Source organism: Nomascus leucogenys, chromosome 8 (genome assembly GCF_006542625.1).
Source record: "Nomascus leucogenys isolate Asia chromosome 8, Asia_NLE_v1, whole genome shotgun sequence".
NCBI lineage: Eukaryota > Metazoa > Chordata > Mammalia > Primates > Hylobatidae > Nomascus > Nomascus leucogenys.
In genome coordinates, this window is record NC_044388.1 from 20865822 (window position 1) to 20889741 (window position 23920).

Below are 23920 nucleotides of genomic sequence, written 5' to 3' on the forward strand. Positions count from 1 at the left end.
TACTTATAATTGTTACATCCTCCTGCTGAATTGACTCCTCTATAATTATATAATAATCTGGCCTCTTTTTACAGTTTTTGTCTTGAAGTCTATTTTGTCTGATACAGGTATAGCTACTCCTGCTCTTTTCTGATTTCCATTTGTATGGAATATCTCTTTCTATCCCTTTATTTTGTCTATGAGTGTCTTTATAGGTGAAGTATGTTTCTTGTAAGCAACAGTTCATTGGTTCTTTTTTTTTTTAATCCATTCAACCACTCTATGCTTTTTGATTGGAGCATTTAGTCCATTTACATTCAATGTTATTATTGATAAGTAATGACTTGTTTTCTGGTTGTTTTGTGGTCTTCTCTTCCTTCTTTCCTTCTGTCCTGTCTTCCTTTTTAGCCGAGGTGATTTTCTCTGGTGGTATGTTTCAATTTCTTCTTTTTTATTGTTTATCTATCATGTTTTTTGATTTGAGGTTACCACGAAGCTTGCAAATAATATCCTATAACCCATTTCTTTAAACTGATGACAACTTAACACTTGTATAAACAAGCAAAGAGGAAACTAATTAAAGTGCTACACTTTCTACATCAGTATAGTGTGAGAAATAAAAATAAAAAATCTCTACACTTCAACTTCTTCCCTCTACTTTTTATTTTGTTTTTGTTTTAATTTATACCTTATTGTACTCTGTCTTGAAAAGTTGTTGCAGTTATTGTTTTGTTTTGAGATAGGGTCTCACTCAACGCCCAGGCTGGCTGTAGCCACGACCTCCAGGGTGGTGACTCCCACCTCAGCCTCCTGAGTAGCTGAAAGTGCAGGCACATGACACTACACTCGACTAATTTATTGTATTTTTTTGTAGTGACAGGGTTTCACTATGTTGCCCAGGCTGGTCTTGAACTCTTGAGTTCAAGCAACCTGCCTACCTTGGCCTCCCAAAGTGCTGGGATTACAAGCAAGAGCCACTGTGCCTGGCCATTTTTGACTTGTCCATCATTTAGTCTTTCTACTTAAGATATGAGTTTGCACACCGCAATTACAGTGTTATAATATTTTGTGTTTTTCTGTGTGTTTACTATTAACAGTGAGTTCTGCAGCTTCAGATAATTTCTTATTGCTCATTAAGGTCTTTTTCTTTCAGATTGAAGAATTCCCTTTAGCATTTCTTGTAGGACAGGTCTGGTGTTGATGAAACCCCTCAGCTTTTGTCTGGGAAAGTATTTCTTCTTCATGGTTGAAGGAAATTTTTGCTGGTTATAGTATTCTACAATAAAAGTTTTTTCCATCAGCATTTGAAATGTGTCATGTCACTCTTTTTCCTGGCCTGTAAGGTTTCCACTGAAAAGTCTGCTGCCAGATGTATTGAAGCATCATTGTATACTGTTTCTTTTCTCTTGCTTTTAGGCTGATTTCCTTATCCTTGACCTTTGGGAGTTTAATTATTAAATACCTTGAGGTAGCCTTCTTTAGGTTAAATCTGCTTGGTGTTCTATAACCATCTTGTACTTGAATATTAATATCTTTCTCTAGGTTTGGTAAGCTGTTATTATCGTTTTGAATAAACTTTCTACCCTCATCTCTCTTTCTACCTACCTCCTCTTTAGGGCCAATAACTTTTTTTTTTTTTTGAGACGGATTCTCGCTCTGTCACCCAGGTTGGAGTGCAGTGGCACAATATTGGCTCACTGCAACCTCCACCTCCTGGGTTCAAGTGATTCTCCTGCCTCAGCCTCCTAAGTAGCTGGGACTACAGGCACGTGCCACCACACCTGGCCAATTTTTTTGTATTTTTTGTAGAGATGGGGTTTCACCGTGTTAGCCAGGATGGTCTCGATCTCCTGACCTCATCATCCACCCACCTTGGCCTCCCAAGGTGCTGGGATGACAGGCGTGAGCCACCACACCCGGGCTTTAAGGCCAATAACTCTTAGATTTGCCTTTTTGATGCTACTTTCTAGATCTTGTAGACATGCTTCATTCTTTTTTTTTTCTTTTTTTTTTTTTTTTTGTCTCTGACCATGTATTTTCAAGTAGCTTGTCTTCAAGCTCACTAATTCTTTCTTCTGCTTCATCAATTCTGCTGTTAAGAGACTGAAACATCCTTCAGCATGTCAACTGCATTTTTCAAATCCAGAATTTCTGCTTGATTCTACTTAATCATTTCAATCTCTTTGTTAAATTTATCTGAAAAGATTCTGAATTCCTTCTCTGTCTTATTTTGAATTTCTTTGACTTTCCTCAAAACCGAGTTCCTTTTGAATTCAGTATGAAAGGTCACATATTTCTGTCTCTTTGGGATTGGTCCCTAGTGCTTTAGTTAGTTTGGTGAGGTCATGTTTTCCTGGATGGTCTTGATGCTTGTGGATGTTCATCAGTGCATGCACATTGAAGAGTTAGGTATTGATATGGTTTGGCTGTGTCCCCACCCAAATCTCAACTTGAATTGTATCTCCCAGAATTTCCAAGTGTTGTGGGAGGGACCCGGGGGGAGGTAATTGAATCACGGGGGCTGGTCTTTCCCATGCTATTCTCATGACAGTAAGTCTCACGAGATCTGATGGGCATATCAGGGGTTTCCGCTTTTGCTTCTTCCTCATTTCCTCCTGTTGCCACCATGTAAGAAGTGCCTTTTCACCTCCCACCATGATTCTGAGGCCTCCCCAGCCATATGGAACTGTAAGTCCAATTAAACCTCTTTTTCTTCCCAGACTTGGGTATGTCTTTACAAGCAGCATGAAAATGAACTAATACAGTAACTTGGTACCAGTAGAGTGGGGCATTGCTGAAAAGATACCTGAATATGTGAAAGCAACTTTGGAACTGGCTAACAGGCAGAGATTGGAATAGTTTGAAGGGCTCAGAAGAAGACACGAAAACATGGGAAAGTTTGGAACTTCCTAGAGACTTGTTGAATCGCTTTATCCAAAATGCTGATAGTGATATGGACAATAAAACTCAGGCTGAGGTGGTCTCAGATGGAGATGAGGAACTTGTTGGGAACTGGAGCAAAGGTGACTCTTGTTACGTTTTAGCAAAAAGAGTGGCAACATTTTGCCCCTGCCCTAGAGATTTGTGGAACTTCGAATTTGAGAGAGATGATTTAGGGTATCTGGCAGAAGAAATTTCTAAGCAGCAAAACATTCAAGAGCTTACTTGGGTGCTGTTAAAGCCATTCACTTTTATAAAGGAAGAAGAGCATAAAAGTTTGGAAAGTGTGCAGCCTGACTGTGCGATAGAAAAGAAAAACCCATTTTCTGGGGAGAAATTCAAGTCGGCTACAGAAATTTGCATAAGTAGCAAGGAGCCTAATGTTAATCCCCAAAATCATCGGGAAATGTCTCCAGGCAATGTCAGAGAACTCTGCAGCAGCCCCTCCCATCACATGCCTGAAGGGCCAAGGAGGAAAAAGTGGTTTCGTGGATGGGGTCCAGGATCCCCGTGCTGCGTGCAGCTTGCGGACTTGGTGTCCTGTGTCCCAGCGGCTCCAGCCATGGCTGAAAGAGGCCAACATACAGCTTGGGCTGTGGCTTCAGAGGGTGGAAGCCTCAAGCCTTGGCAGCTTCCACATGGTGTTGAGTCTGTGGGTACACAGAAGTCACAAGAACTGAGGTTTAGGAACCTCTGCCTAGATTTCAGAATATTCATGGAAACGCCTGGATGCCTGGGCAAAAGTTTGCTGCAGGGGCAGGGCCCTCATGGAGAACCTCTGCTAGGGCAGTGCAGAAGGGAAATGTGGGGTCAAAGCCCCCACACGGCATCCCTACTGGGGCACCACCTGGTGGAGCTGTGAGAAGTGGGCCACTGTCTTCCAGACCCCAGAACAGCAGATCCACTGACAGCTTGCATTGTGTACCTGGAAAAGCTGCAGACACTCAATGCCAGCCCACGAAAACAGCCCGGAGGGAGGCTGTACCCTGCAAAGCCACAGGGGCAGAGCTGCCCAAGACCATGGGAACCCACCTCTTGCATCAGCGTGACCTGGGGGTGAAACCTGGAGTCAAAGGAGATCATTTTGGAGCTTTAAAATTTGATGGCACCCTGGATTTAGGACTTGCATAGGCCCTGTAGCCCCTTCGTTTTGGCCAATTTCTCCCATTTGGAATGGCTGTATTTACCCAATGCCTCTACCCCCAGTGTATCTAGGAAGTAACTAGCTTGCTTTTGATTTTACAGGCTCATAGGCAGAAGGGACTTACTTGCCTTGTCTCAGATGAGACTTTGGACTGTGGACTTTTGCGTTAATGCTGAAATGAGTTAAGATTTTGGGGGACTCTTGGGAAGGCATGATTGGTTTTGAAATGTGAGGACATTGAGATTTGGAGGGGCCAGGGACAGAATGATACGGTTTGGCTGTGTTCCCCCACAAATCTCAACTTGAATTGTATCTCCCAGAATTCCCAAGTATTTTGGGAGGGACCCCAAGGGGAGGTAATTTAATCATGGGGGCCGGTCTTTCCTGTGCTATTCTCGTGATAGTAAGTCTCAGGAGATCTGATGGCTTTATCAGGGGTTTCTGTTTTTGCTTCTTCCTCATTTTCTCTTGCCACCACCATGTAGGAAGTACCTTTTGCCTCCCACCATGATTCTGAGGCCTCCCTGGCCATGTGGAACTGTAAGTCCAATTAAACCTCTTTTTCTTCCCAGTCTCCAGTACGTCTTTACTAGCAGCATGAAAACGAACAAATACAGGTATCTATTGTAGTCTTCACAGTCTGGGATAGTTTGTACCTATACTTCTTGGGAAGGCTTTCCAGGCATTTGAAGGAACTTGGGTGTTGTGATCCAAGTTTTTGGCTGCTGCAGCCATACCTGCCTTAGGGGGCACCCCAGGCCCAGTAATGCTGTGTAATGCCCCAAGACCTTGGTGGTCTTGGATAAGATCCAGAAGAATTCTCTGAATTGCCAGGCCTAGACTTGTTCTCTTACTTTACTTTCTCTCAAACAAATGTAATCTTTCTGTGCTGTGCTGCCTGGAGCTGGGGGAGGGATGACACAAGCACCCCTATGTCCATCACCACTGGGACTGCACTGGATCAGACCTGAAGCCAGCATAGCACTGGGTCTTGCTCAAGGCCCACAGTAACCACTACCTGGCTATTGTGTATATTCACTCAAGGCTCTAGGGCTCTACAATCAGCTGGACAAAGCCAGCCAGGCTTGTGTCCCTCCCTTTAGGGCAGTGAGTTCCCCTCTGCCTTGACTGGGTCCAGAGATGCCATCCAGGAACAGGATCTGGAGTCAGAAAACTTCAGAATTTACCTGGTTCACTATTTTACTGAGGCTGAGCTGGCACCCAAGTCACAAGACAAAGTCCTTCCCACACTTCCCTCCCATTTCCACAAGAAGAGTCTGTTTGTGGTCACCACCACCCCAGGCACACAGCAACTACTGCCTGGCCACTGCCAATGTTCACCCAAGGTTGAAGTCCTCTTCAGTCAGTTTGTGATGAATACTGCTAGGCCTGGGACTCTCCCTCCAGGTCACTGGGCTCCCCTCTGGCCCAGGGCAAGACTAGGAATGCCATCAAGAGCCAAGGCCTCATACTGGGGACTCCAAGAGCCTGCTTGGTGCTCTATTCACTGTGGCTGAATTGGTACCTAAGCTCCAAGACAAAGTCACCTTTACTCTTTCCTCTCCTTTTCTCAAGCAGAAGGAGTCTCCCCCAATAGCCACCACAGCTGGGAATGTGCTGGATCATACCTAAAGCCAGCACATCTGAGTCTCACCCAAGGCCCATGATGAGTACCACCTGGCTACTACTGCTGATTATTCAGGGCCCAAGGGCTCTTTTGTCAGCAGGTGATGAATCCTGCCAGGTTTGGGTCCTTTCCTTCAAGGCAGTGGGTTCCCTTCTGGCCCAGGTAGGTCTAGAAATGTCATCAAGGACCTAGGGCCTGGAATGGGGGCCTCAGGACTGCCTGGTGCCCTACCCTACAGTGGCTGAGCTGGTATCCAAGTTGCAAGACAAAGTCCTCTTTACTCTTCCCTCTCCTTAGGCAGAAGGAATGAGTCTCTCCTAGAGCTGCGAGCTGCACTGCCTGGGGCGAGGGGAGGGGTGGTATAAGCACTTCCTTGGCCACCCTGGCTGGTGTCTCACTGGACTGTGTGCCCCTGAAGTCTACTGGCTCCAAGCCCAGCACAGCATCAAGACTTGCCCAGGAATTGAAGTCCTTGTGGCTTAGACTGTCTTTCAAGTTTATTTAGGACTCCAGAGCACTTTAGCCCTTCTGGCTAGGACTGGTCTAAATGCTCCCTCCATGGACACCAGCTGAGTTCTGCCTCATAATGCTTTCTGCTGTGACACAGCAGCACTAAGTTCCAATGCAAAGTCCCACAGTTACGGCACTCTCCCTCCCCTAAATGCACAGATTCTCTCCGTGCCACATAACCACTGCTGGGGCATGGGGGAGGGGTGGCATCAGCAATTCAAGACTGTCTTTCCTACCCTCTTCAGTGCCTCTTTCAGTGATAGGAAGTTAAAAACAGGTACTGTGATTTCTCACCTTATTTTTGCTTCTTATGAAGGTGCTCTATTGTGTGGATAGTTAATTTGGTGTTTCTGCAAGGAGGATGATTGGTGGAGGCTCCTATTCAGCCATCTTGCGCCACCTCCTCCCTCTTTTCTGGTCTGAGATTTTGAAGGTGAAGACTACAGAGGAGCAGCTTTCTCAATGTTTGCCTTTGTCATTGGTCTCAGTGCTATGAAGGAAGGTGGTTTAGGCAACAAGTAATTGACTAGCATTTCAACTAGCCCTGATTGGGGGTTAATTGTCAATAAGTCACTTGTTATTGCAGGTGACCACAAGCCCCAACTTGGAAATGGTAGTAGGTATTCTTTTTTTTTTTTTTTTTTTTTTTTTTTGAGACGGAGTCTCGCTCTGTCGCCCAGGCTGGAGTGCAGTGGCGCAATCTCGGCTCACTGCAAGCTCTGCCTCCCGGGTTCACGCCATTCTCCTGCCTCAGCCTCTCCGAGTAGCTGGGACTACAGGCGCCCGCCACCACGCCTGGCTAATTTTTTGTCTTTTTTAGTAGAGACGGGGTTTCACCATGGTCTCGATCTCCTGACCTCGTGATCCGCCCGCCTCGGCCTCCCAAAGTGCTGGGATTACAAGCGTGAGCCACCGCGCCCGGCCTGGTAGTAGGTATTCTTTTTTGATCTTGTCACGTATTTCAACCCTGCAGCCTCAGTAACTCCTAATAGGGAGGTTTTCCTGTCATCTTTTACTCCTCCTGAAGGAGGAAAGTAGATAAATGACATGCTGATTCTAAAACACCTAGAAGGAAAGTGGTGCATGCCCACAATGCCATTTAGCATTGTTTTGGAAGTACTTGCCAATGCCACTAAATAGCAACAAAACAGATTAATATCTAGAAGCAAATTTAGCAAAAATTGTGTGAGATCAATATAATGAAAACTTTAAAACTCCACTGACAACTGGGCCTCAATGACCCTGAAAGAACTGCTCAGCACAGGGTTAGACAATTCCCAGTGATAGCAAACAATTCACCTGCTTGAGCCTTACTGACCCTGGAGAGGTCAAACAACTCGCCTTTCATACACAAGCCAACCAATCCAGAGCCCATAACCCCAACTTCCCTCTTCATGGCCATCTTTATGGTGCTCTCACATTCTGGGAGATTATCTCCCTACCCAATCACCCCAGGCCCACATTCAGACAGCTAGGGACAGCCTCTCCACCATTTCTGAGTATATCGACATTGTTCAAATAAACCAATCCTAAACTTGTTTACCCTGCCTCATTTCTTTCTTCCTGCAGTAATCACAATAGGGTTTTAGCCCACTCGTTCTCATTCTCTTCCTACCTGAGACCTCTACTTGGGAACTCTGAGTAATAACTATTTTTTCAATACCAACAGTCTCCTGATATGTTGGCCTTACTGAATGATAATATTTTCTGTTAACACACTATTTTAAAACACACTCTAATTAAAATGTCAGTTTTTTTGCTACTAAGGTTAATACGGAAAAATCATCAAGTGAAAATAACTGCCGGGCCTGGTGGCTCATGCCTGTAATCCCAGCACTTTGGGAGGCCAAGGCGGGTGGATCACCGAGGTCAGGAGTTCGAGACTGGCCTGACCAACATGGTGAAACCTCGTCTCTACTAAAAATACAAAAATTAGCTGGGTGTGGTTGCGGGCACCTGTAATCTCAGCTACTAGGAAGGCTGAGGCAGGAGAATCGCTTGAACCCAGGAGGAGGAGGTTGCAGTGAGCCAAGATTGCACCATTACACTCCAGCCTGGGCGACAGAGGGAAACTCTGTCTCAAAATAAATAAATAAAATAACCATAAAAATTCTGAAACGCAAGAGTAATGTAGGGTGGTAGGGAGAGGGGATGGATGGAGTGGCTGATGGAGGGTAGGGAGCCAGGGATGGCACTACGAACCATTAAATGGTTTGATGAATGTAGTGGGTATAAATCTCAGTCCACAACAGTGTGAAAGAAATATTTATTTTCAGTAATTCTATCTAATTTTAATTTTGACCTTCATTTTGCCAGGGTGGAAATAAAACTTCAGTCATTTTAGGGCCTCACACTCACCAGCCCCCCATCCCCAGCATTGCTCTAAGAACCGCTGGGCTTACTTAATACCCAGGCATCAGGGTGGACTTCTGATCCTTGGTAGTTCATCTATCCACCCTGCATCCTTGTTTAAAATTGTCTGCTATAGCTTTTGTGATACAAACCCTTTCTGGATTACTTCCTTCCCAAGACAAGACGGTGAGGGAGATGGGAATTTAGCTCACCATGAACATTATGAATTTGTGACAGGGGTGCACCCCAGGTGCGGCAGGAGCATTCAGAGAAAGGAAGGCTTCATGGAAGAGGGGACTGTTGAGCTGGGCCTTGAAGCATATAGCCAATTCCACATGGCAAAAATGGGTGGGTGTGTACAGAGCATCACAGCAGAAACAGCACAAGCAAAGCTGGGGCTGAGGTGAAACCAGGTCTGACTTCTTGAGCCTAACTTGACTGTGCAATGGGGAGGCAATTCCTGGAAATATGGAGGGACCAGGGAAGTGAGCCTTGGGAGTGAACTACATGGCTGTAGATTAGCCACTCCACAGAGCAGGCTCCAGCAACCACTGCATAGAAGGAAAATCATGGATCTTGCCATCTCTGCAGGTATTTCTAGGCCCTGAATCAAAATTTAAAGTGGTTCCTTCAAACTTTGAAACAGGAGATCCAGGAGTTTCTATGTGTTCCTTTCATAGCTCCCTAATTGGAAGAGTGACCATACAACCTGGATGTGTCATGGGTTCACTGGCCAGCTAGCCCCTCTTCTAAAAGAGAGGGCTCTGGAAGGGAGGGAAGATTCAAGATAATCTAGCAAAAGCCAGAGGCAATCCTGCCAGTCAGATCAGAATCCAAGGCATACACTTTTATCTCCATCTCTTCCCAGAGTAAAGTTTATAGGATTGTCAATTTCTTCTTTCCATATTATTCCATTTATTCAGATTAGCAGCAGCAAATGCAACCAGAAAACACCAGATAATTCACACTTCATCTGTATTTTACTCTCTGTAATAGTCAGTACTCAGTTTTCTTGGGGTTTCTCAGTCACAATTCCCATCTGGAATGTAACTGGTTTCCTACTTTCTTAAAACAGTCGTATGATGTTCTACTGTAATCACTTTATATTTGCATTATTTCAGAGTCATGGGCTGCTTCTTCATTGGCATGCACTGCTTCCCCACTGCCTAACTGTCTTGAAAATAATAAAGGAACAAAAACATTTTGGGATTAAATATAATTTTCCATTTCATTTGCTTTTTCCTTCAGTGTCCAAAAGTCCTACCATTTTCTTGCAATGGATTTGAGACTTTTTTTCCCTATGGCACACACACTCACTTCACAAAATAAGCTGAGCTACTTCAAAGTAGCATGTATGAAATAACTGTAGAACATCTCCACTGAGCTATTGTTAACCATCATGAGTTCCCATTTAACATGTAGTTAGTGAACTCTTACAGAGTACTATGGCTATATAGAGAAGTGAAAATACACAACCCCTGATTTCCAGGAAATGTCTAATTTACTTGAAGTAAGACCCAGTTACTTGAGAAAAGGGAAACCACTATGTCTACTTTTACATTCACTGCTAAGCAGGGATTCCAGGTGGTGTTCTCTTCTCTAAATTCTCACCTTCCTAAAATGCAGTGGCACTTATTGAGTGCCTTTTATATGCCAGGCATTGGGCTAGGAGCTTCTGAGTGGCTTTCTGAATCCCCAAATAATCCTATGAAATATGAAAGATTTCTGGAAAGACTATTAGTAGAGAAAGTAACCTAAGAAACCATTTCACTTTGGGAGGTTGAAGTGGGAGGACAGCTTGAGCCCAGGAGTTGAGACCAGCCTCGGCGACAGTGTGAGACCCATCTCTACAAAAAACTTTAAAAAAGTAGCCAGTTGTGGTGGCATGTACCTATAGTCCTAGCTACTTGGAAAGGTGAGGTGGGAGAATTATTTGAGCCCAGGAGTTCGAGGCTGCAGTAAGCTATGACTGTGCCACTGTACTCCAGCCTGGGCAACAGAAGAATACTCTGTCTCAAAATAATTAATAAAACTTACTTCCCATTCATCTCCTCAACCCTGGATTCTGGGTTTTTCTAAATTAAGAAAACTGCCATAATCTTTCGAAGCTCAGTTTTTATGAGGCAATTGGGTATTATTAACACATATAATAGGATCACATAAGAAATTCATTATTAAACTAGGGGCTACAAAGTATTCTATCAAATATCTATCAACCAATAGATTCATTTTAGAGGGGTATTTTCAATATTTTATCCTTCTAAGGAAAATCTTCTATGAGGAGATTAATTTCAAGATCATTTTTACTAAATAAGCAGTCAATGGATTCTGCCAATTAGTGCCCCTGGACTAATGCGGTCTTTATACACTTAGACTGACCTCTGCTGGACAGTCTAATAACCTGTCAGCATTTTTTTTTTTTTTTCTCTGAGAGAGTATGATTAGGAAAGGGGCATTTTCCCCGAATTTTATCTAGTATTTAGTAACAGATTTACACAGTTCAATTTACAAATATTAATCAAGCCCTCTACACCACCTAATGGCAAAATCTTATATTGCATTTGGCTGCCAGAGGTGTGTCCGGAGGCAGAGTGGGAGGAGACTGATGAGGTTACATAAACTATCCAGTCTGAATGCTCCTTTTCATAGTCTCTTCCTCCTGTGCAGGACATAAGAATACCTGAGAAATGAGGCTGCTTCCACGAGCCTGTCATGGGCCAAGTCACAGTATCTTCTGGGTTCACCCCTAAAACTGAAGTCTACCACTTCATGGTGGTCATTTGTGCCTAAACTAGCCAGTGTAGACAAGTCTGATATGGGTGGTGCAAAGAAGCTGAATTTTGATATAAAGTCCTATGCTTCAATTTATGTAAAACTGCAGATAAAAAACACGAATGGCCCTTAAAATAAGTGATGCTTTTCCATTTCAAATATTCTTTTAAAACAATGCCTGCTTCTGATAATAAAAATTACATAATTATTTTTAAAATTCTATAAAGGAAAAAATTAAATAAAAATTGCCTACAATTCCATCTACCAAGTTGTATTACAATGTTAGTTTATTTTGTGCCGACCTCTGTTCTGTAAGCAAGCAGGTATGCATGAGTATGGGTATTTCCTTACTTCACTGCATTTCATTTTGTAGCTTGCCCTTTTCACACGTTGTATTGTGATTATTTCTCAATTAATAAATAATACAATTTTTATTTTATGATGATAGACCATCATTTATGTAACCAATGTCCTACTATTAAACATTGGAACTGTTCCTAAATAAAACTACGCTACATGGCCTTTTATATAAATATTTGACCAAATATTTTATTATTTCTTCAGGATATATTCCCAAATAAGCTCACTGGGGCCTGGCACAGTGGCTCATGCCTATACTCCCAGCACTCTGGAAGGCAGGGGCAAGAGGATGGTGTGAGCCCATGAGTTTGAGACCAACCTAGGCAACATAGTGAGACCCTGTCTCTACAAAAATAAAATAAAAGATTAGCCAGGCATGGTGGTATGCGCTTGTAGTCCTAGCAACTCGGGAGACTGAGATGGAAAGATCACTTGAGTCCAAGGAGGTCAAAGATGCAGTGAGCCGTGATCATGTCATTGCACTCTAGCCTAAGCAACAGAGCAAGACCCTGTCTTGAAAAAAAAAAAAACTCACGGGGTCAAAACTTACGCGGTATGAACATTTTTAAGATTCCAAATACAAGCAATGCTAGAATTACTCTACAGAAATGTACCAACTTCAACTTCCATCAACAGCATGGGAGTCTCCATTTTCACTTCCACTTCACCAAAATTCAGATTAATTTAGAAAGTTCTTTGCCAAGTGGATAGGCCAGGAAAAAAAAAAAAGGGATTTTCAGTATAACTTATTCATATTCATACTTTTATTGAGCATTTATATTTTTTCTGTGAATTGTACATTCATGCCCTTTGCCCATTTTTCTACTGGCACCTTAATATTTTTCTTATATATAAGAGTTCTTTATATTTTTATTTATTTTATTTTTTATTTTTGAAAGGGAGTCACACTAAGTCTGTTGCCCAGGCTCAAGAGCAGTGGCGAGATCTCGGCTCGTTGCAACCTCTGCCTCCCAGGTTCAAGCGATTCTCGAGCCTCAGCTTCCTGAGTAGCTGGGATTACAGGAGTGTGCCACCATGCCCGGCTAACTTTTTTTTTTTTTTTTTTTTTTGAGACGGAGTCTTGCTCTGTCACCCAGGCTGGAGTGCAGTGGCGCAATCTCGGCTCACTGCAAGCTCCGCCTCCTGGGTTCACGCCATTCCCCTGTCTCAGCCTCTCCGAGTAGCTGGGACTACAGGTGCCCACCACCACGCCCAGCTAATTTTTTTTTTTTTTTTTGTATTTTTAGTAGAGACGGGGTTTCACTGTGGTCTCAATCTCCTGACCTCGTGATCCGCCTGCCTCAGCCTCCCAAAGTGCTGGGATTACAAGTGTAAACCACTGCGCCCGGCCACTTTTTTATTTTTAGTAGAGACAGGGTTTCACCATGTTGGCCAGGCTAGTCTTGAACTCTTGATCTCAAGTGATCCACCCGCCTCAGCCTCCCAAAGTGCTGGGATTACAGGTGTGAGCCACTGTGCCCAGTCTGAGTTCTTTATGGATTAAGGTTAACTCTGTTGGTCTAAATGTGGTATGCTTGAACTTAGGTCACTAGTCCAAATATATCCTGAAATTATTAGTTTGGGTGTGATGTGACTTTGCCTTTGGCTCAGTAAATTCTTTCCAGGAAAAAAAAAAAAAACTCATAAAATATAGGACCAGCCCCATTAAATACTGGGGACACTTAGGTACTGAGTGGTCAAAAAATAGGAAGCAGGAAGAGCCTATGTATCTCAACTAACTGAACATGTCTCTACATTAGATAATTCTTACAGCTTTTTTCTTCAGTTTTTAAAAGATAGGTAACTGCCTTAGTCTGTTTAGTGTTGCTATAAAGGAATATTTACTAAAGCTAAGTAACTTGTTTTAAAAAGAGGTTTAGCTCACAGTTCTGATAGCTGGAAGGTTCAAGACTGGGCATCTGGTGAGGGCTCAGGCTGCCTCCACTTATGGGGGGAGCCAGTGTGTGCAGAGTCCACATGGGGAGAGAGAAAGCAGGAGAGAGGCAGGGAAGGTACTAGGTTCCCTGTGGGGTGCTAGGTGCCCTTTTTGTTTTTGTTGTTTTTTGAGACGGAGTTTCACTCTTGTTGCCCAGGCTGGAGTGCAGTGGTGCAATCTCGGCTCACCACAACCTCCACCTCTTGGGTTCAAGTGATTCTCCTGCCTCAGCCTCCTGGGTAGCTGGGACTACAGGCATGTCCCACCATGCCCAGCTAATTCTGTATTTTCAGTAGAGATGGGGTTTCTCCATATTGGTCAGGCTGGTCTCGAACTCCCGACCTCAGGTGATCCGCCCGCCTCAACCTCCCAAAATTCTGGTATTACAGGCATGAGTCACTGCACCTGGCTGCTAGGTTCCTTTTAACAACCAGCTATAGTGGTAACTAATAGAGGGAGAGCTCATTACCCTGAGAACTCACCAAACCTTTCATGAGGGATCCATCCCCATGACCCAAACACCTCCCATTAGGCCTTACCTCCACCACTGGGGATCAAATTTCTACATGAGGTTTTGGGGAACAAACATCCAAGCTATAGCAGTAAAATAATATTGATATGTAAATCAACATTTAGGCAGTTACAATGCTATTATGTAATAAAAGCTCTCCATTCATCTGTAAGTAGTTTTGTGGCAGAATAACTTTTTCTGTTACTTTCTCTAACTTTTTCTGTTTTTAATCAATTCCTTTACTGTAAAATGTCATTTTAAAATGTTTATTTTATTTTGCACAATTTTTACAGTAGAGTAATTTTGCTGTGGAAAATAAAATTTCATCTTGCAAGAAAGAGAAAACTCAAGACCACCAAATGGCGTCTTTATTTACATATTAGAGCGGGTCAGCCAATGAAAATCCTAGAAAAAGAAGACAACAAACATTCAGTCAAAAGAAATGATTGTCTCAAATGATATCCTCATTGTTTCACTTGTTCTAAAACCTAAAAGTCCTAAACAATGGTGGCAAAATGAGGCTTGTCTTTGTTCTGGTGCTTTTCCCAAAAAGGACCTAAAAACCTTTAGTGAATCTTCCTGCTGTGTCCTATAAAACAACCTAAAATGGCATTCTGGGTCCTCTTCCATTAACAGTAATCAGAGCACAAAAACGATAGTCTAAAAGAACCAGAAGTACACTCGGAAGGAAAAGGGAGATGAAGGAGGCCTACAGAGGGCTGAGCTCCCGGGTCTGAGAACATGAGTAGGAAGAACTGTGCACGGAAGTCTTTTCCAGAACTAACACCATCCTACACATACGGCCTGGACACAGGCACAGATATAGGCATTCCCATATTGAGGCAGGAAGTGGCCAGCCTACACTGAGAATCAATGATAAATGGCAGATGGACAGACAGACAAAAATCAACAGTTTGGAAAGTATAATGCATGTAAATTCCACTGGAATGAAAATAAATAATTTCAAAGTGATAAATATAAGAAATATAAAGATAATCCTCATAGAATTGTAAAAGAGGAAGACGGGAACTCATATTTCTCCAGCAATATCCAGCAATATCCAAACAAAATTCACAGAGACATTGTAGAACAGATCATTGGAAGCAAATCAATAGCGTGAACTCACTAGCAGAGATGACAGAATTTGTTAGGGCTTTTCTGTGATTAACATAGGTCTCAAGATGACGATGATTATTATTATTGAGAGACAGTCTAACTGTCACCCAGATTGGAGTGCAGTGGCACAATCTTAGCTCACTGCAACCTCTACCTCCCGGGTTCAAGCGATTCTTGTGCCTCCACCTCCTGAGTAGCCAGGATTACAGACATGCACCACCATGCCCAGTTAATTTTTGTATTTTTAGTAGAGACAGGTTTCACCATGTTGGCCAAGCAGGTCTCAAACTCTCGGCCTCAAGTGATCCACCCACCTCAGCATCCCAAAGGGCTGGGATAACTGTGCCCAGCCATCAAGATTATTTGTATTCATTAAGCTTCTTATAGTGGCTTTAGCTTCCCCAGTGCTCTGATGGCCTGATGCCCAGAGGAGGGTGTTTTTGGTTACCAAACATCCCAGTCACTGGAAAGTATAAACCTAGTTATAAATCCATAAAGTGGCATGAGATGAAAAAGCCTGTCTACTGAGTGTCTGACTAGCATAAATCATTTTAAATAGAACTTAAAAAAAGAAAAGGCAATCCACAAACCCACAGGAGTACAGATAGATTCTGAAAGTGGTTGACCCTCCCTTAAAACAGTCTGCCTGCTTGCTCCACAGAAATCACTGCTAATGCCCCCTGCCCTTCAGCTTACTGGCCTAGTTTTTCTGCATTCATCTTCCTCATCACTAGGCTTCTTGAGTATCTCCTCTCTCTGCTAGGAAGTAAATGCCAAAGTCGTTGAAATCTGTTTTTACACAAATAGAATTTCAGTAGAATTCTATATATTTTAGTGTCTAAATTAGTTAATTTATATTTCATTATTATCCAGGTATCTGTTTACCCATTCATCCACTGCTTTGTTCACAAAAGAAAGAGATCCCATATGTATAAGAACCAAGACAGAAAGTACTTGGAAAAAATATCTGCTCTGAAAAGAGTGGCTGATACGCAAAGTGTTCACACGGAAGACAGGTTATATGAGGAGGCAAGTGGCAGAACCAGGATGGCAGTAGAAAATTAAGTATGAAATGCAACTTACTCTGGGATAGGAGAGGCTCATGCTATGAACTTTGTCATTTACTTTACTGCTGTAATCAACACTGTAGTTTCACCTTAGAGGTCAAAGTAACTAATTTTGAATGTACCTGCACAAATCCTCGTATTACAGTTGCACCTCCCTCTTCCTCAGACTTGCCATGCTTCCTCTTTCCTCTTGCTACAGAGCCTGTTGCACATCTCTTCCCTCTCCCCTTTGCCGAGTTAGTCTCTGCTTATCTTTCTGATCTCCGTTTAAGAATCACCTCCTCTGAGAAGCCTTCCCTGTAACCCCAACATAAATCTGATTCCTTTGTGGTACGTTTGCTTAGAACTGGATTCCTTTCCTTCCAAGCAATTGCTTCACTCTGTCATAGTGTGTTCAGTTGTGAGGTTACCAGACTGTCCCTCTCCCCTACCAGACTATAAAAGCTCCATGAAAGTGAGGACTGAGCCTGGTTTGGCTCACCATGCTATTCGTAGCACCTAACACATATCTCAAAATTCACTGAACAAATACATGAAACTGCCAAACTCAGAAACGGTTTAGAAAAACCTCTGTGGATGATAGAGGGTGTTCTGTTTGGTAGATACTTTTTGGAGGGGGATAGGGGAAGCAGATGCATGTCTTGTTTTCTGCTTAGCAACTGTATTTACCTGGGCCTTCCGTGTGGCTTGTGGCTCAATCATGATGTTGATAAGAGAAGGTTTAGTTGTGTCTGCTAGGCTCTGCCTCAGGGATTTTTGGAGTTCTTCTGGTGTTTGTACAAAATACCCTTTGCCTCCAAATGCAGTCATGACTTGCTCATAATGTGAATTTGGCAGCAAACACATTGGAGGGACCCTGAAAAACAAGGTCATGAGTCAATGAAATTTAAATCTTAAACCTTGTAGAAAAAAAAGTCATTCTCTGAAATACTTCATTAAAAAAATTTCAGCTGAACTGAAAGGCATACTTTTATCTTCAACACTTAAGCTGAGATGCCAGTATACTGAGTTTTTCCTATATTTATAATTGTCTATATAGCAATGTCCAATAGAACTTTCTGTGATGATAGAAATGTTTTAAACCTGTGCCATCCAAGACAGTAGCCACTATCTACCTGTTGCAGTGAGCACTTGAAATGTGACTAAACTGAGGAACTAAATTTTTAAATTCATTTAATTTGAAGTAATTTAAATCTAAATTGCAACAGTTGCAACATGCCTAGTGGCTACTATACTAGGCAGCACAGGCTACACTATCAACTATTATGAATCCAGAAGAAAAACATGAAAAAAAAAGATTACTGTAAAACAACACATAACAAGAAAACAACAAATAAAGTTAGTGAGGCATAAATAGACACACCCATACCCTGTTCCACCCCAAGGCTGGCTCCCAAATTCACATCTGTCTCACATTCTATGGCCAGATACAATACCATCTTAATCTGGCTCTGCCATCAGATGATCAAGATTTAGCTAAGTGGTGAAAGGAAGGTAGACCTCTGGAACATAAATAATATGTAAACATCCACATTTCTACATGGTGTAACAGGAATAGTAGTCCTACTATTGCTCCCAGTCCTGGGAGCATTTTGCAATAAGCCTTTTCATTAACAAGGCTCAGACATCACACTCATTTATCTGAGTCTTCAGTGGCTCCCTGATTATTAACTATTTATTGAAGCACCTAATCATGGATATTTGTGCAAAGAGGAACTAAGACAGGATTCCTGCTCTTTAGAAGGGCTGACAATCAAAACGGACAATACTCATACCATGTAGGTACATTACTGCCAATATAGAAGACTTTTTTAAAAGAGATTAAAATGGGTAAGAGAAAGTAAACAGACATTGGTCTTGGTTACTTACACTGCAGTAGCATCTCGAAATTTTAACATTTCTTTCCAAGTATCTGTATCAAAACCTTGGTAAATTCCATTGTTATTTACTACCAAGAGTATGATTGGCAAGTTGTACCTAAAGTGAGAGTAAAATATGAAGGAAATCATTCTTCATTTTAAAGTAATTTCTTTTCTTTGGGTTGAAATTTTAACTTAAAAATGAATAGATTTCTATAAGCTTTTTGTATTATTAGAGGAAGACTAAAAATCAAGCATTTATTATCCTAAGAAAGAATATCAAATAATTAACAGAAACATCATGGAAAGGCAGAAAGAATGCAAGATTAAGAGTTGTTAGTCCTGGCTGGGCACGATGGCTCATGCCTGTAATCCCAGCACTTTGGGAGGCTGAGGCAGGCAGATCACAAGGTCAGGAATTCAAGACGAGCCTGGCCAATATGGTGAAACCCCGTCTCTACTAAAAATACAAAAATTAGCTGGGCATGGTGGCATGTGCCTGTAGTCCCAGCTACTCGGGAGGCTGAGGCAGAAGAATTGCTTGAACCCGGGAGGCGGAGGTTGCAGTGAGCAGAGATCACACCACTGCACTCCAGCCTGGGTAACAGAGCAAGACTCCATCTCAGGAAAAAAAAAAAAAAAAGAGTTGATAGTCCTTTAGCTATTAGCTATGAACCTCAGACAAATCACTGAGCTTTTCTGAATCTGGGTTTTCGTAAGTCTAGATGGTATATGAAGAACACCTTCCCTATTTAATACTTTCTAACGTACCACTTCTAGTTGGTTCCTAGGAACAGTGTTTGAAAAGTACCTTGCTATTTACTGAGCTTCCCACAGACACCCAGCCCTTGCTAGATGCTGTGGGAGATACACAAGTGACTAGCACACACAATCTGCACTCAAACTACCACACCCATAATCAGAAACACATTACATGGTGTAGTCAGTACAGAAAAGGAGTATTTAACAATGTGCTAAACAGTATAGCAAAGACAAAAAGAAAAGGTTGATTAAATGTTATTGACTGAAAAGAATGTAGGTTTTATATTCTAACATAATTTCCAAGGGCAAGTGGTAAAAACAAAACTAAACTGCATACTGTTAAATAACAGGACTGTGGTAATTATTTGCTCTCCATGCTCAAAAGGAATCATTATCCACTAAAAGGCTGACTTCCCTGTAAGTCATCTTTTTTGTGTATATCACTTGGTTGTCAGTAAAGACACTCTAACAGACACATACAGTCAGACCTCATTATCTGAGTTCTGCATCCGTAGATTTAACCAATTGCAGGTCAAAAATATTTGGGAAAAAAAATTGGGTCTGTACTCAACATGCACAGACTTTGTTCTTGTCATTATTCCCTAAGCAATACAGCACAACAATTATTTATATAGCATTCATATTGTATTCAGTATTTTAAAGTAATCTAGAGATCATTAAAAATATATGGGGGATATGTGTAGGTTATTTGCAAATACTGCACCATTTTATATCAGGGACTTACTTGAGCAGCCTTGGATTTTGGTATTTGAGGAAGATCCTGGAACCAATCCCCCATGGATATAGAGGGACAACTATACCTTCCCAAATCTTGAACATTTTATCTACCAAAGCTTTGCCCACCCCAAAACATGATTCACAAAAGCCCTAATGAGAGCCCTGGCTAAGAATAGAATGGTTTTACTACAGTTTAAATATAGTTGGAAAAATAAAACCCCCATCCTTCTATAGTTAGGATCTACAATTCATGAGTTTCTCCATGAATTCTCATAACTACACACATGATCCAAATGACTCATGTTCACTGAGCATCACCTCGGAATTTAGCTGGGGCCAAGCATGGTGGCTCACACCTGTAATTCTAGCACTTAGAGAGGCCAAGGCGGGTGGATTGCTTGAGCTTAGAAATTTGAGACCAGTGTGGCCAATATGGCAAAGCCCTGTCTCTACAAAAAAATACAAAAAATTAGCTGGGCATGGTGGTGCATGCCTGTGATCCCAGCTACTCGGAAGACTAAGGAGGCAGGATCACTTGAACTTGGGTGGTTGAGGCTGCGGTGAGCCGCAATTGTGCCATTCCACTCCGGTCTGGGTGACAAAGCAAGACCCCATCTTGAAAAAAAAGATTGCTTGGATTATCTCATTTGTTTCTCATAATCATCTTTCTAAGGTAGGAACTATTACTATTCCTACTTTTTTTTTTCAAGGAATTTCTGCCTAAAGGATACTATTCCTGCTTTAGAAGAGAGGAGACTGAAGCTTGGTTAAGGGACTTTTTTTTTTTGAGACGGAGTCTTGCTCTGTCGCCCAGGCTAGAGTGCAGTGGTGCGATCTTGGCTCACTGCAACCTACAACTCCCATGTTCAAGCAATTCTCCTGCCTCAGCCTCCCAGATAGGTGGGACTATAGGCATGTGCCACCACATCTGGCTATTTTTTGTATTTTTAGTAGAGATGGGGTTTTACCATGTTGGCCAGACTGGTCTCTAACTCCTGACCTCAGGTGATCTGCCCACCTCAGCCACCCAAGGTGTTGGGATTACAGGCGTGAGCTACCACGCCCAGCCTTGGTTAAGTGACTTAAAGTCACATGGCTCTGACTTGATAGAACCAGTATTTAAATCCAGGCCATTTGTCCCACAAGCCATGCTGCTTTTTTTTTTTTTTTTTTTTTTTTTTGGGATGGAGTCTCACTTTGTCACCCAGGCTGGAGTGCAGTGGTGTGATTTCAGCTCACTGCAACCTCCACTTCCCAGTTCAAGCAATTCTTCTGCCTCAGCCTCCCGAGTAGCTGGGATTACAGGCGTGCATCACCACGTCTGGCTAATTTTTTTTTTTTTTTGGTATATTTAGTAGAGATAGGATTTCACCATGTTGGCCAAGCTGGTCTTGAACTCCTGACCTAAAGTGATCTGCCTGCCTTGGCCTCCCAAAGGGCTGGGATTACAGGTGTGAGCCACCACGCCTGGCAGAAGCCATGCTCTTAACCACCACACTTGCTATTTCCTACAGGAAACAAGCTTCTTTCAGTCCCCAACATTTTTTTCTCAGTGACCTCAAAACCACTCCCCACAGTTTTACAGGTTTTTACCATACAGTGAGGAGGCCAGTAAGATATGGTTCTGGAATAGAAAGACCGTGGGTTGCTGCCACTAGCATCCTCAGGACAGAACACAGTGCTATGCACAGGGCACCTGGTGAACACTTGGTAAGTATTTGTCAGGTGACTGGGTCTTGTGTGTCATTTTTCATATTCTAGAGAATCAAATGCTCTGATTCAGGATGATGTTTTACCTGCAGATGGTTTCCACCTCCATGCCAGAAAACCCAAATGCACTGTCTCCTTCCACACAGATGACCCGTTGCCCAGGGCTTCTATCTTTAGCTACCATGGCAGCTGCAATAGCAAATCCTAAACCAACTCCCATTGTTCCGAAAGTACCAGCATCAAGCCTGTTGGAGAACAAAGCTAAAATGAAACCCTCTGGGGCATGTCATAGAGGATGGGGTTGGCACAAACCTCCTAGTCATATTTACATGGTTGATGGAAAAATGAAGAACCATAAAAACATTCTCTTTCTTCAATATAAAATCTTTAGACTGCTAGGAACTAATTTGTCAAGGACAGAAAAAAGCCACTCATGTTTGCTTGGAAGACTATAAACATATTCCTAGAACACTAAGTAAACAATTATCACGATACCAAGAACACATCAAGCATAAAAACTCTACAAAACCTCACCTAAGGATACTTTTATGAAATATGTCCTTACATACTAAACATGTATTAATTCTCAAATGTCTTCTTAATCTGCACTATTATAGTTTCATATTAAACACATTATAATGAATTACGACTTCTTTCTTTTTTAGAAGTCTTACCTGTGACGAGGAAGGTAGTTCTGAAGGACAGTCCGTCCAATGTCCATAGTATTTGCTCCTTCGCTTACCACAAAACAGTCTCTAGGTAGTTGTTCTTGAACATGGTAGAATACTGTGTAATAATTCATAGGCAGGGATTTTTTAGAAGCTAGTTCCTGAAAAGTAGATGGGAATATAATCAAATTAAATTGGGATACAATGAAAATAACCAATGTTAATAAGCTACTATCAAACTTATTTGGAAATACGCAACAACTACAAGCTACAAGGTTTCCAAATGGCCACTCTGAGAAGTTGGCTGACCTGTGAACAGCCCTGGGGGACATGTGTCCCACAGTCCCAGTTGGGAACACAATTAAATAAGCTCGGGAATATCCCTCCTCTTGGAGATCTGCAATGCACAGGAGCGTATTAAAGACTCTGAGAAGTCCTATAGTAAAGACAGCTGGGAAGCACCGGGTTAAATAAAACTAAATGTTCTTATTTGAGCACTCTTAGGAAAATTTCACTTAGAAAAAGTGAAATTTATTCCAGAATATTTTCATCTGAACTATGACCCTAAACTTAAAATGTCACGATTTTAGAATACAATCTGAAAATCTAGCTTTTCCCCCAACACACTTAAGAGTAAAGGAGATATGTTACCCCCACTATTCTAAAGAGTCCCTGAATGGAGAGAAAAACAGCAAGGTAAACGCCTTTCTCTAGCCACATGCCTTTCAGGGCTGAGAAAAAGCCATAGAGAGCTTTAGCAGCAACAGTCCCATCTGGCCCCAGGACTGCCTCTTCACCTATGCTACTTTGTTGTGCTGGAGATTATACCCAAGGTAAAGAGGGACCCTCCTATACTCCTGCACCAAAGAAGAGAGGCAAGTCTCTTCTATCTTAAACCAACATCGTTCCTATGCGAAAGAAAAGATTAGTCATGATATGACTCAGGAAATAAAATTGAGACTGGTGGCCAGGCATGGTAGCTCACGCCTGTAATCCCAGCACTTTGGGAGGCCGAGGCAGGTGGATCACGAGGTTAGGAGTTCGAGACCATCCTGGCCAACATGGTGAAACCCTGTCTCTACTAAAAAAAAGACAAAAATTGGCTGGGTGCGGTGGCTCACACCTGTAATCCCAGCACTTTGGGAGGCCGAGGTGGGCAGATCACCTGAGGTTGGGAGTTCGAGACCAGCCTGACCAACATGGAGAAGCTGTCTCTACTGAAAATACAAAATTAGTCAGGCATGGTGGCACATGCCTGTAATCCAGCTACTTGGGAGGCTGAGGCAGGAGAATCGCATGAACCCAGGAGGCAGAGGTTGCGGTGAGCCAAGCTCGTGCCATTGAACTCCAGCCTGGGCAACAAAAGCAAGACTCCATCTCAAAAAAAAAAAAAAAAAAAAAGTAGCCGGGCATGGTGCCGTGTACCTGTAATCCCAGCTACTTGGGAGGCTGAGGCAGGAGAATCGCTTGAAGCTGGAAGGCAGAGGTTGCAGTGAGCTGAGATTGCGCCACTGCACTCCAGCCTGGGCACCAAGAGCAAAACTCCATCTCAAAAAAAAAAAAAAAAATTGAGACTGGCTGTGGATAGAAACAGTCATTGATTAAAATTCCAGTGTAGGCCAGGCACGGTGGCTCACGCCTGTAATCCCAGCACTTTGGGAGACCGAGGTGGGCGGATCACGAGGTCAAGAGATCAAGACCATCCTGGCCAACATGGTGAAACCCCATCTCTACTAAAAATACAAAAATTAGCTGGGCGTGGTGGCGCTCGTCTGTAGTCCCAGCTACTTGGGAGGCTGATGCAGGAGAATCATTTGAACCTAGGAGGCAGAGGTTGCAGTCAACCGAGATCACACCATTGCACTCTAG

At 42.6% G+C, this 23920-nt stretch overlaps 1 protein-coding gene across 2 annotated transcripts in view; it reads right to left on the bottom strand.

Annotated features, from left to right (window-relative positions):
• HACL1 (2-hydroxyacyl-CoA lyase 1) overlaps window positions 1-23920 on the bottom strand; it is a 112160-nt gene that overhangs the window by 57924 nt on the left and 30316 nt on the right. Inside the window, exons 13-17 of one of the 2 annotated variants that reach the window (XM_012508482.2) lie at window positions 22058-22212; window positions 21470-21628; window positions 18184-18291; window positions 16984-17170; window positions 14382-14536 (exon numbers count right to left, since the gene is read on the bottom strand). In XM_012508482.2, coding sequence (XP_012363936.1) covers window positions 14504-14536; window positions 16984-17170; window positions 18184-18291; window positions 21470-21628; window positions 22058-22212 — 642 coding nt within the window. In that variant the 3' untranslated portion in view covers window positions 14382-14503. Of the gene's footprint in view, window positions 1-14381; window positions 14537-16983; window positions 17171-18183; window positions 18292-21469; window positions 21629-22057; window positions 22213-23920 lie in introns of those variants that run through there. The other variant, XM_030816851.1, reaches the window with a different exon arrangement.